Source organism: Oncorhynchus kisutch, linkage group LG5 (assembly GCF_002021735.2).
Source record: "Oncorhynchus kisutch isolate 150728-3 linkage group LG5, Okis_V2, whole genome shotgun sequence".
In the NCBI taxonomy this organism is placed as follows: Eukaryota; Metazoa; Chordata; class Actinopteri; order Salmoniformes; family Salmonidae; genus Oncorhynchus; species Oncorhynchus kisutch.
In genome coordinates this window covers 38,514,633-38,526,840 of record NC_034178.2, presented here as the reverse complement: position 1 = coordinate 38,526,840, position 12,208 = coordinate 38,514,633, and the positions used below count along the sequence as shown (strand labels likewise).

The following is a 12,208-nucleotide window of genomic DNA, read 5'->3' as shown; positions in this document are numbered from 1 at the left end:
AAACTTAAATCTGGAAACTGACTCTAGGTCTATAACTCACATTGCCTAAATAAAAACTCCTGCAGAATGAACATTTCTTCCAGATATCTCATCAGAAACACGTTGGGTCACTTTCACAGCTTTCTTTTTCCTTACAACTGGTCAAACTCATGTAATTTGGACATTTTGCACAGAAAATCTTTCCTGTTTTTTTTGTTGTTGCTTCATAGTATTTTTCCCCAGTCCCAAAACATCTTTGCTCAGCTAATGTTGACAATGAAAACTTTACCAATGCCAACGAGATTGATGCATTCAATCTATTGCATTATTCTGTTGAGAAAGGGTTTATTTAGTCTTCTAGGGTCGACTCTTTTCTCTGTATATATCAATGATGTCGCTCTTGCTGCTGGGGATTCTCTGATCCACCTCTACGCAGATGACACCCTTCTGTATACATCTGGCATTTCTTTGGACACTGTGTTAACTAACCTCCAGACGAGCTTCAATGCCATACAACTCTCCTTCTGTGGCCTCCAACTGCTCTTAAATGCAAGTCAAACTAAATGCATGATCTTCAAGCGATTGTTGCCCGCACCTGCCCGCCTGACTAGCAACACTACTTTGGACGGTTCTGACTTAGAATATGTGGACAACTATAAATACCTAGGTGTCTGGTTAGACTGTAAACTCTCCTTCCAGACTCACATTAAGCATCTCCAATCCAAAATTAAACCTAGAATCGGCTCCCTATCTCGCAACAAAGCATCCTTCACTCATGCTGCCAAACATACCCTCGTAAAACTGACTATCCTACCGATTCTTGACTTCGGCGATGTCATCTACAAAATAGCCTCCAACACTCTACTCAGCAAACTGGATGTAGTCTATCACAGTGCCGTTTTGTCACCAAAACCCTATACACTACCCACCACTGCAACCTGTATTCTCTTGTTGGCTGGCCCTCACTACATAGTAGTTGCCAAACCCACTGGCTCCAGGTCATCTATAAGTCCTTGCTCGGTAAAGCCCCGCCTTATCTCAGCTCACGGGTCACCATAGCAACACCCACTAGTAGCACGCACTGGAGCAAGTATATTTCACTGGTCATCCGCAAAGCCAACACTTCCTTTGGCCGCCTTTCCTTCCAGTTCCGTGCTGCCAATGACTGGAACAAATTGCAAAAATCACTGAAGCTGGAGTCTTATATCTCCCTCACTAACTTTAAGCATCAGCTGTCAGAGCAGCTACCGATTACTGTACACAGCCAATCTGTAAATAGCACACCCAACTACCTCAACCCCATATTGTTATTTATCCTCTTGCTCTTTTGCACCCCAGTATCTCTACTTGAACATCATCATCCGCACATCTATCACTCCAGTGTTAATGTTAAATTGTAATTATTTCACCTCTATTGTCACATTCTGACCATAGTTCTGTTATTTTATTATTTGTTTTAGTATGGTCAGGGCGTGAGTTGGGGTGGGCAGTCTATGTTTGTTTTTCTATGTTGGGTTTTGTGTTCGGCCTACTATGGTTCTCAATCAGAGGCAGGTGTCGTTAGTTGTCTCTGATTGAGAATCATACTTAGGTAGCCTGGGTTTCACTGTTGTTTTGTGGGTGATTGTTTCCGTGTCTGTGTTTGTTCGCGAAACCCAGATATTTTTTGGGGAAGCTCGGTACGTCATGTGCCGGTTCCCTGCATTCGCCCTAAAGAGCCAGAGACCGTCAGGGAGAAGTTGGGAGAGAAGAGAGAGATGTTGTGCAAGTGTGTTCCGCGCAACATTCGACCGGAGGATCCGGTTAGCAGTCTGGTGAAACCTGTGCCGGCTCCACACATCTGGACTCCAGTGCACCTCCCCAGTCCAATGCGTCCTGTGCCTCCTCCCCGCACTCGCCCTGAAGTGCTTGTCATCAGTCTGGTGCCACCTGTACCGGCGCCACGTACTAGGCCTCCAGTGCGCATTCACAGTCCAGAGCTTCTGGCAACAGTTCCCGATCCGGAGCTTCCGGCGACGGTTCCCTGTCCGGAGCCTCCTGAGACGGTTCCCGGTTCAGAACCTCCTGTGATGGTCCACGGTCCGGAACCTCCAGCGACGGTCCACGGACCGGAACCTCCAGGCACGGCGTCCAGTCCCGCTCCATGGCAGGAGCCTTCCTCTGCACCGGTGCCCCGTCCAGGCACGGTGTCTAGTCCTGCTGCAGGGCAGGAACCTTCCTCTGCTCCGGTGCCCTGTCTAGACACGGCGTCCAACCCAGCTCCATGGCTGGAGCCTTCCTCTGCGCCGGTGCCCAATCCAGGCACGGCGTCCAATCCCACTCCAAGGCAGGAGCCTTTAACTGCGCCGAGGCCCAGTCCAGGCACGACGTCCAGTCCCGCTCCATGGCAGGAGCCTTCCTCTGCACCGGTGCCCAGTCCAGACACGGCGTTCAACCCAGCTCCATGGCCGGAGCCTTCCTCAGCGCCGGTGCCTAGTCCAGGCACGGCGTCCAGTCCCGCTCCAAGGCAGGAGCATTCAACTGTGCCGAGGCCCAATCCAGGCACGATGTCCAGTCCCGCTCCATGGCAGGAGCCTTCCTCTGCACCGGTGCCCAGTCCAGACACGGCGTTCAACCCAGCTCCATGGCCGGAGCCTTCCTCTGCGCCGGTGCCCCGTCCAGGCACGGTGTCTAGTCCCGCTCCAGGGCAGGAGCTTTCCTCATAGTTTTGATGTCTTCACTGTTATTCTACAATGTAGAACAGTAAACATAAAGAAAAACCCTTGAATGAGTAGCTGTCCAAAGTTTGTCTGGCACTGTGTGTATATCTACACTACCATTCAAAAATTTGGGCTCACTTAGACATTTCCTTGTTTTTGGTCCATTAAAATAACATACAATTGATCAGAAATGCAGTGTAGACATTGTTAATGTTGTAAATGACTATTGTAGCTGGAAACAGCTGATTTTTTAATGGAATATCTACAGAGGTGTACAGAGGCCCATTATCAGCAAACATCACTCCTGTGTTCCAATGGCACGTTGTGTTAGCTAATCCAAGTTCATAATTTTAAAAGGCTAATTGATCATTAGAAAATCCTTTTGCAATTATGTTAGCACAGCTGAAAACTTTTTTGCTGATAAAGAAGCAATACAAATGTCTTTCTTTAGACTAGTTGAGTAGCTGGAGCATCAGCATTTGTGGGTTCGATTACAGGCTCAAGTTGGCAAATAACAAACAAATAACTTTCTAGTGAAACTTGTCAGTCTATTCTTGTTCTGAGAAATGAAAACTATTCCATGCGAGAAATTACAGAGAAACTGAAGATCTCGTACAACGCTGTGTACTACTCCCTTCACAGTACAGCGCAAACTGGCCCTAACCAGAATAGAAAGAGGAGTGGGAGGCCCCGTTTCACAACTGAGCAAGAGGACATGTACATTAGAGTGTCTAGTTTGAGAAACAGACGCTTCAAAAGTCCTCAACTGGCAGCTTCATTAAATAGTACCCACAAAACACCAGTCTCAAAGTCAACAGTGAAGAGGCGACTCCAGGATGCTGGCCTTCTAGGCAGAGTTACAAAGAAAAATACATATCTCAGAGTGGCCAATAAAAATAAAAGATTAAGATGGGCAAAAGAGCACAGACACTGGACAGAGGAACCCTGCCTAGAAGGCCAGCATCTCTTCACTGTTGACGCATGTCGGCTTTGATGGCAGGTTTGAAACCTGAAATTGCGGGGGTATTGGACCAGCATTCTCACTGGGATGAAATAGTACAAGCGGCATGGAAAGAGGAAGCTAATTCCGTTTACTCCGCAGATGTACGAGTGGTTAATGCAGCCACAGTGAACGTCATTAACAGTGGTTTCAATGGCCAAAGTAAGACAAGGGAAAAGGGAGGAAAGGGAAAATCAACAGTCCTGTTTTAGGTGTGGGGCTATTGGTCATTGAAAAAGGGAGTGTTCGTAACCGGCCGTGACAGGGAGGTCCGTGGGGCAATGCACAATTGGCCTAGCGTCGTCCGGGTTAGGGAGGGCTTGGCCGGTAGGGATATCCTTGTCTCAACGCGCACCAGCGACTATTGTGGCGGGCCGGGCGCAGTGCACGATAATCAAGGTTTCCAGGTGCACGGTGTTTCCTCCGACACATTGGTGCGGCTGGCTTCCGGGTTGGATGTGCGCTGTGTTAAGAAGCAGTGCGGCTTGGTTGGGTTGTGTATCGGAGGAGGCATGACTTTCAACCTTCGGCTCTCCCGAGCCCGTACGGGAGTTGTAGCGATGAGACAAGATAGTAGCTACTAACAATTGGATACAACGAAATCGGGGAGATAAAGTGGTAAAATTCACACAATAAATAAATAAATAAATAAAAAGGGAGTGTAAGGTGGGGATGGAGTCCGCTGTATTCGGGAGGGACGCTGCGATGCAAGCATTTGCATTTTTTTTTAAAGCAGTGGGAGAGGAAAATGTTAGATAGCAGAGGCTATACACTGCTATCTAACATTTTCCTCTCCCTCAGTGTATAGCCTCGGTTCGATTGATTTTTATGTGGAGGGAGAAGTATGAGACCATGTCTCAAACAACATTTTAATAGATGTCAGGGATCAAATATTGTGCATTCCTTATGGTGAGAAATTGGCAAAATTTGTCAAAGGAAAAAGTATTTTGGGTTGAAGAATCTAGGCGAAATGCCAGGGGGATGGATTCTGAAGAGGTAACACATAAAAATTATCTGGCCAAACCATCCTTGCAAACTCAGAAAACCTTGGAGGGATTTTTTAATCTCGTGAGACATTTTATGTAGTTTCATTATTAAATAGATTTACATTTTATGTCGTCTTATTCTGAAATAGATTTTTAGAATGGACGAAAGGGAGGAGTCATTAGAAATTAGCAGTGGGGTTACCAAACATTGTGGTGCGGTGGTTATGGAGAATCATGGGGAAAAGACACCAGTGAATCGTTAGACTCGGTGGCGAGATAATGTCGCCATGTCTAAGGGTAGTACATGCTAAATAAAAGGAAACATAAACGACGGGGTGGATTAAAACAAATGATTAATCATGGGAGTATGGACAGTGGATTTACCATCATCATGTTTGGTTTATAATGAATCATTTTGAATTTCTGATTAAGATGTAACATAGTGAATGCTAACAAAAACGTACACTTTCTTTATCTCTCGTTGGAATGTTCCCTGAGACGGTGGTCTTGGAGAGAGCAGTTTTAAGTATAAAAGTATCTGGATTAGGCCATAAACGGAGTTCCCAGATAAGTAAGGACTGTTCACGTGTGTATTTTTGACCTACGGTTTACCAGACACACCAGCGGGCACACACAACTTACCGGATACCATGGGAATTATTTTGTGGGTCTTTTCAATTTGGTTTTAAATTGGCTATGCAGAAGGATGGAAATGTTTGACATTTTTTAAATGTTTTCTGAAGGACAGGGAAAGAAAAGGTAAAGTAAATATTTAATGGTGTCGAATGCCCTTCATCCTGACTTTCTGGTGAGGCCTGATCAATCTCACTAGAAATGATAGAAACAGGTGGGATTTAATTATAAAATGAATGAAAAACCCCAGGCTCTAGTCTATTTCACCATTACTTTATGGGATATCATTATTTCCTTATGGATGCAAGTATTTCCTTATGGAGTTATCAAGAGTTGTAATTCTAAGTTGATTGGTCATTCAAATGTTTACAATTTTTTATTTAACATGCAGTGCTGTTTGTTTTTGAATCACATTGTGAATCATGTGTACAAAGGCGAAACTAGCAATTCCCTGGGGCTCTAGTCTTTGGGTAAATACACACATCTATTTTGTTCAGTCTGCATATAGAACAAAAAATATGTTAATAAGGATTAACAGTTACTCCAAATGGATTGTGATATGTATTGCTGATTTCATTTTTGTCTTTCTTTCGATACAAATTTCACCAGATTGGGTCTGCTGGATTGTTGGGATTCCCCCATGCGTTAGGGTGCTAACTCCCTGATCTGGTAACTCTTCCCGAGAGGTCGCCAGTTAAATAAGGGAGTATGAACAAATTTTGAAAATGGTTTCAACAGTAACAGTATGTTGTTATGCTCTTTGACATTTGTCTTAGATATAAAGGTATTAAGAACATTGGAAATTTAAAAAATTGTAATATAGTCAATGCTTGTAACTAAACTGATGTTCTGATCTGTCTTCTCTTGAGGTTATCATGGAAGTTGACGTCAGATGGGGTCTTAATGCAATGATAGGAATAATTTGACCATGAACAGCGTGTGTGAACCTCAAAACCCTCCCTAACCGGCTGAAGAAAGAGCGACAAAGGCGTTCAATGCGACAGTGACTTTAAACACTCCGGTCTGCGTCCGAGCCATTAACCTGGTTACGGTCGGCAGGAGCGCGCCATGAGTCCTGAGACATGGAGAGAGATCACATTCAAACTTCTCTCGTGCTCCTGGTGTACTGGTGGGAGAAATGGACCAGACATAATGGTGGTAGCGGCTCAGGTGAGAGACTCGTGAACTTAGAAAAAAATGGATTACTCTATATTGAAATCGGACATTATCAAGGGCCATCAAATGTAAGCAAGACTTACACACAGTGAGGGAAAAAAGTATTTTGATCCCCTGCTGATTTTGTACGTTTTTGTTTACTGTTGTGCTATAATCAGATAATAGCTTCTTATGATTTTGCCGAAAAGCCTTTTAAAAATCTGACATGTTGGCTGGATTCACAACGGGTGTAGCTTTAATTTAGTATCTTACATGTGTGATTTAATGAAAGATAGATTTTTATATCATTTTATTTGAATTTGCCGCGCTGGCTTTTGGCTAAGTGGGACGCAAGCGTCCCCTATATGACGTTAAAGGGAGTGCTCCTAATCTCAGCTTGTTACCTGTATAAAAGACACCTGTCCACAGAAGCAATCAATCAATCAGATTCCAAACTCTCCACCATGGCCAAGACCAAAGAGCGCTCCAAGGATGTCAGGGACACGATTGTAGACCTACAAGTCACCATGACAGCCGTGAGTTAGGGAGGAGTGAGCACTTTGGGGCAGAGGTCAGGTCAGATGAAGTGAGGAAGAACAGATATCACTAAGGCTCTCTGTCAAGCAACAGAGATGCATTGGCTGTTCAGATGTGTAGGAGGAGACTCCGCATAGGATAAATAGTTAAATATCAGTGCTTGTGTGAATATGTCTTAGTCGGTTCAGCTATTCGATCCTTTGGGATGAATAAACTTGATTTAAGTTTTCATAATGTCCGTCGAGTTCTTACTGATATTTAGAACCTAACATTCCTATGCAAAGTTCAACAGGAGACTGGCCATCTGTGCATCATGGAAGAGAAGGAATGGATCCCTTTTTTAAATGTACTCAGTGTTCCGTTATCCATGGCTGACCGAGATACTGTATCTAGCACAAATAAACTCTACTCTGTTTCAGGAACAATTGAGGTTGAACTAAAGTTTCCACTGATCCACTCACAGATCCCATCTGATCTCATCACATTCCACTGTGAGGAAGCAGGGCTTAAAATAGCCCCTTCTCTTTCTCACACACACTTGTTGTACTATGCTTGTGGGGACTAAAAATGTATTCCCATTTAAAATCCTTAACCTAGCCCTAACCTTTTTATTTTTTTTATTTTTTTGTTTTACCTGCAATTTTGATCTTGTTTCATCACTGCAACTCCCCAACAGGCTTGGGACGCGAAGGTCGAGTCATGCCTCCTCCGAAGCATGACCCGCAAAATCGCGCTTCTAAACACCCGCTCGCTTCACCCAGAAACCAGCCGCACCAATGTGTCGGAGGAAAAACCGTTCAACTGACAACTGAGGTCAGCCTGCAGGAGTTACTAGAGTGTGAAGAGCCAAGTAAAGCCCCCGGCCAAACCCTCCCCTAACCCGGACGACGCCAGGCTGCGCCACTTGGGAGGCCTCAAACCTTAATTCTAACCCTAATTGTAACCCTAACCCATAAGCTTGGACACACAGTTTGATGTCAATGATGGGCACAGCTGCATCCCTTGCCATAGTCTAGACTGTAGACAATATCTACTCTCTATCTCTGTGCACTCAGGGCATAGAGACTGATAACTCTGACAGTAACAGATGACAAAACCCACTGCGCCATATATTTCACATTAGGGTGTTACAGTAACAGCGTGACCCTAAAACTACAATCAACATCTGTTCACTCAGAACAAGGCCCTCTTCAAGATGAACACTTCTGAATGAGTATTGATGGCTAGGGTACAGGGTTACTGTTACAAACTGTTTTACCTACTATAGCTCTAGCAGGGGGTCTAGGACATACCATCCTGCTGTTCAAATCAGAGGGAGGGGAAGACAGGACTAAAAGGACTAAAAACAGAAGGTGTGTAGGAAAGATAATGGAGCTAATATGTTTTAAATAATATAATCTTTGAGTTCTAATAATCACCAAAATAAAAGCTAGACAGTCAAGGAGAATATACAATACCAAAAACAATTCATTCATTTTGAGTATTAATTTTATTATGTTTGAGCAAAATAATACAGCATAAGCCATGGCAAAATGTGTAGAATTGCAGGAAATCAGCGAAAATGTCTCTCAGCTCCATGGAGTAATTTTTTAGAAAGAAACATTTGTGCCACGCTCTCATTGCCACTCCCCCTGCCACACCCACTACCTAAGCCCCTTTTTGATCCCCAAAAACCCTGGAGAGGACGGCAGAGAGAAGATGGGAGGGGAGAGGGACGGCAGAGAGAAGATGGGAGGGGAGAGGGACGGCAGAGAGAAGATGGGAGGGGAGAGGACGGCAGAGAGAAGATGGGAGGGGAGAGGGACGGCAGAGAGAAGATGGGAGGGGAGAGGGACGGCAGAGAGAAGATGGGAGGGGAGAGGGACGGCAGAGAGAAGAGGGAAGAAGTACGGCAGAGAGAAGAGGGGAGGGGAGAGGGACGGCAGAGAGAAGATGGGAGGGGAGAGGGACGGCAGAGAGAAGATGGGAGGGGAGAGGGACGGCAGAGAGAAGATGGGAGGGGAGAGGGACGGCAGAGAGAAGATGGGAGGGGAGAGGGACGGCAGAGAGAAGAGGGGAGGGGAGAGGGACGGCAGAGAGAAGATGGGAGGGGAGAGGGACGGCAGAGAGAAGATGGGAGGGGAGAGGGACGGCAGAGAGAAGATGGGAGGGGAGAGGGACGGCAGAGAGAAGATGGGAGGGGAGAGGGACGGCAGAGAGAAGATGGGAGGGGAGAGGGGCGGCAGAGAGAAGATGGGAGGGGAGAGGGACGGCAGAGAGAAGAGGGGAGGAGAAGGACGAAAGAGTGGTGATGAGTCCTGCATTATACATGAGGAAATATTTCCTTCTACTGACAATGATGAATTCATCATCTATATCAGGAAGAGATATGGATTACTTACTCATCTCTGATACTCTACATACATCTGTGAGTATCCTTTAATTAAAGCAAAGCAAATGTCTCAACACATCCACACGTCCCACCTCAGTCACCTGCTAGAGAACACAAGCAGTGGCGCAATGTGCATGTTGGGTAATCAGTACGGCTCAGCGTCTACAACCTTGTTATCTGTGCCCTGATCCCACTCACACAGGCAATATCATTACCACATCATGCTGTGCAGCTATGGCCAAAACGTGAGGCCACCCAACGAGGACTCAAGACTTACTGCTCATATTAACACAATCTGTATCAGGTGCTGATAAATCTAAATGCAGTTATGTAGTTCCTAACCTGATTAGCTAACATGACTTTGTTTAGATAAAAAAACAATTAGAATGCACTGAACTTATTACCCAGTTACTAGCTATTTATTCCTAAATAACGCTGTAATGTCATGTATGTGCACAGCATATGTGCATGTGTTTGTGTCACACTCACGTTGGTTTGGAGGCCTCGGCCTGGTCAGTCTGGAGCTTATGCCCCCCCTCCACCTCCATGGTGCAGTAGACGATCCGATTGGGCGCCAGCGACTTTAACCCCTGAACCTCCACAATCACCACCTGAGAGAAAAATAAAAGCTTATCAAACACATATATACATTAGAGGTCGACCAATTATGATTTTTCAACGCCGATACCGATTATTGGAGGACCCCCCCCCCCCCCCCCCCCCCAAAAAAAAAAAGCTGATACCGATTAATTGGGCAATTTAAAAAAAAAATTTTTTAATAATGACAATTACAACAATACTGAATGAACACTTATTTTAACTTAATATAATACATAAATAAAATCTATTTAGCCTCAAGTAAATAATGAAACATGTTCAATTTGATTTAAATAATGCAAAAACAAAGTGTTGGAGAAGAAAGTAAAAGTTCAATATGTGCTATGTAAGAAAGCTAACGTTTAAGTTCCTTGCTCAGAACATGAGAACATATGAAAGCTGGTGGTTCCTTTTAACATGAGTTTTCAATATTCCCAGGTAAGAAGTTTTAGCTTGTAGTTATTATAGGAATTATAGGACTATTTCCCTCTATACCATTTGTATTTCATTAACCTTTGCCTCTTGGATGTTCCTATCGGCACTTTAGTATTGCCAGTGTAACAGTATAGCTTCCGTCCCTCTCCTCGCTCCTCCCTGGGCTCGAACCAGGAACACAACGACAATAGCCACCCTTGAAGCAGCGTTACCCATGCAGAGCAAGGGGAACAACTACTAGAAGGCTCAGAGCGAGTGACGTTTGAAACGCTATTAGTGCGTGCTAACTAGCTAACCATTTCACTTCGGTTACACGAGCCTCATCTCGGGAGTTGATAGGCTTGAAGTCATAAACAGCGCAATGGTTGACGCACAACGAAGAGCTGCTGGCAAAACGCACAAAAGTGCTGTTTGAAAGAATGTTTACGCGCCTGCTTCTGCCTACCACCGCTCAGTCAGATACTTAGATACTTGTATGCTTGTATGCTCAGTCAGATTATATGCAACGCAGGACACGCTAGATAATATCTAGTAATATTATCCATGTGTAGTTAACTAGTGATTATGATTGATTGTTTTTTATAAGATAAGTTTAATACTAGCTAGCAATTTACCTTGGCTTACTGCATTCGCGTAACAGGCAGTCTCCTTGTGGAGTGCAACGAGAGAGAGGCAGGTCGTTATTGCGTTGGACTAGTTAACTGTAAGGTTGCAAGATTGAATCCCCCGAGCTGACAAGGTGAAAATCTGTCGTTCTGCCCCTGAACGAGACAGTTAACCCACCGTTCATAGGCCATCATTGAAAATAAGAATGTGTTCTTAACTGACTTGCCTAGTTAAATAAAAGGGATTAAAAAATATATATATATTTTTTAAATCGGCAAATTGGCGCCTAAAAATACAGATTTCCGATTGTTATGAAAACTTGAAATCTGCCCTAATTAATCGGCCATTCCGATTAATCGGTCAACCCTCTAATATACATATATATATACACACATACATATATATATATCACTTATTTCCAACACACATCTGCTCCTACAAACTAGTTTCAGACACAAACACAAAATTACATTTAACAGTTAGAGCACTGTTAAATACACTGATACTACTATAAAGAAACAGCTTCCTTGGTTTTTCACAGACATGGGCCGCCCAGATCAGCTCAGCCTCTGATCTACAGGCATGTCCCCTGAGACCAGCAGAATAGGGAGTGTAAAACATTACGACTGCTGCAACAAACATTTCTGAGGTATACGAGAGAGGGACAATGTCCCATAGGACATTACTCATCAGAGCCTACAGTGCCTTCAGAAAGTATTCATACCACTTGACTTACAGTAGTCCACATTTTATTGTGTTACAGCTTGAATTCAAAATGGATTAAATGGATAATTTCTCACCCATTTACACACAATACCCTATAATGACAAAGTGCTTAGCTCTATTACATTTATTTTTATCCTCAAAAACTCCCTAGTCCTTGTTGATGACAAGCATACCCAAAACATGATGCAGCTACCACCATCCTTGAATATATGAAGAGTGGTACTCAGTGATGTGTTGTGTTCAATTTGCCCCAAACATAACACTTTGTATTCAGGACATAAAGTTAATTTCTTTGCCACATTCTTTGCAGTTGTACTTTAGTGCTTTACAGGATGCATGTTTAGGAATATTTTTGTTCTGTACAGACTTCCTTCATTTCATGCTGTCATTTAGATTAGTATGGTAGAGTACCTGCAGTAAGATGTTGATTGATCCTCAGTTCTCCTGTTACAGCCATTAAACTCTGTAACTGTTTCAAAGTTAC

General features: G+C 44.0%; 1 protein-coding gene across 18 annotated transcripts in view; it reads right to left on the bottom strand.

Annotated features, from left to right (window-relative positions):
- Positions 1 to 12,208, bottom strand: part of LOC109891016 (calcium-dependent secretion activator 1) — a 181,600-nt gene that overhangs the window by 102,689 nt on the left and 66,703 nt on the right. For all 18 annotated transcript variants that reach the window (XM_031825030.1, XM_020483253.2, XM_031825017.1 and 15 more), the window contains exon 6: positions 9,850 to 9,971. In XM_031825030.1, the coding sequence (XP_031680890.1) occupies positions 9,850 to 9,971 (122 nt within the window). The remainder of the gene's footprint in view (positions 1 to 9,849; positions 9,972 to 12,208) is intronic.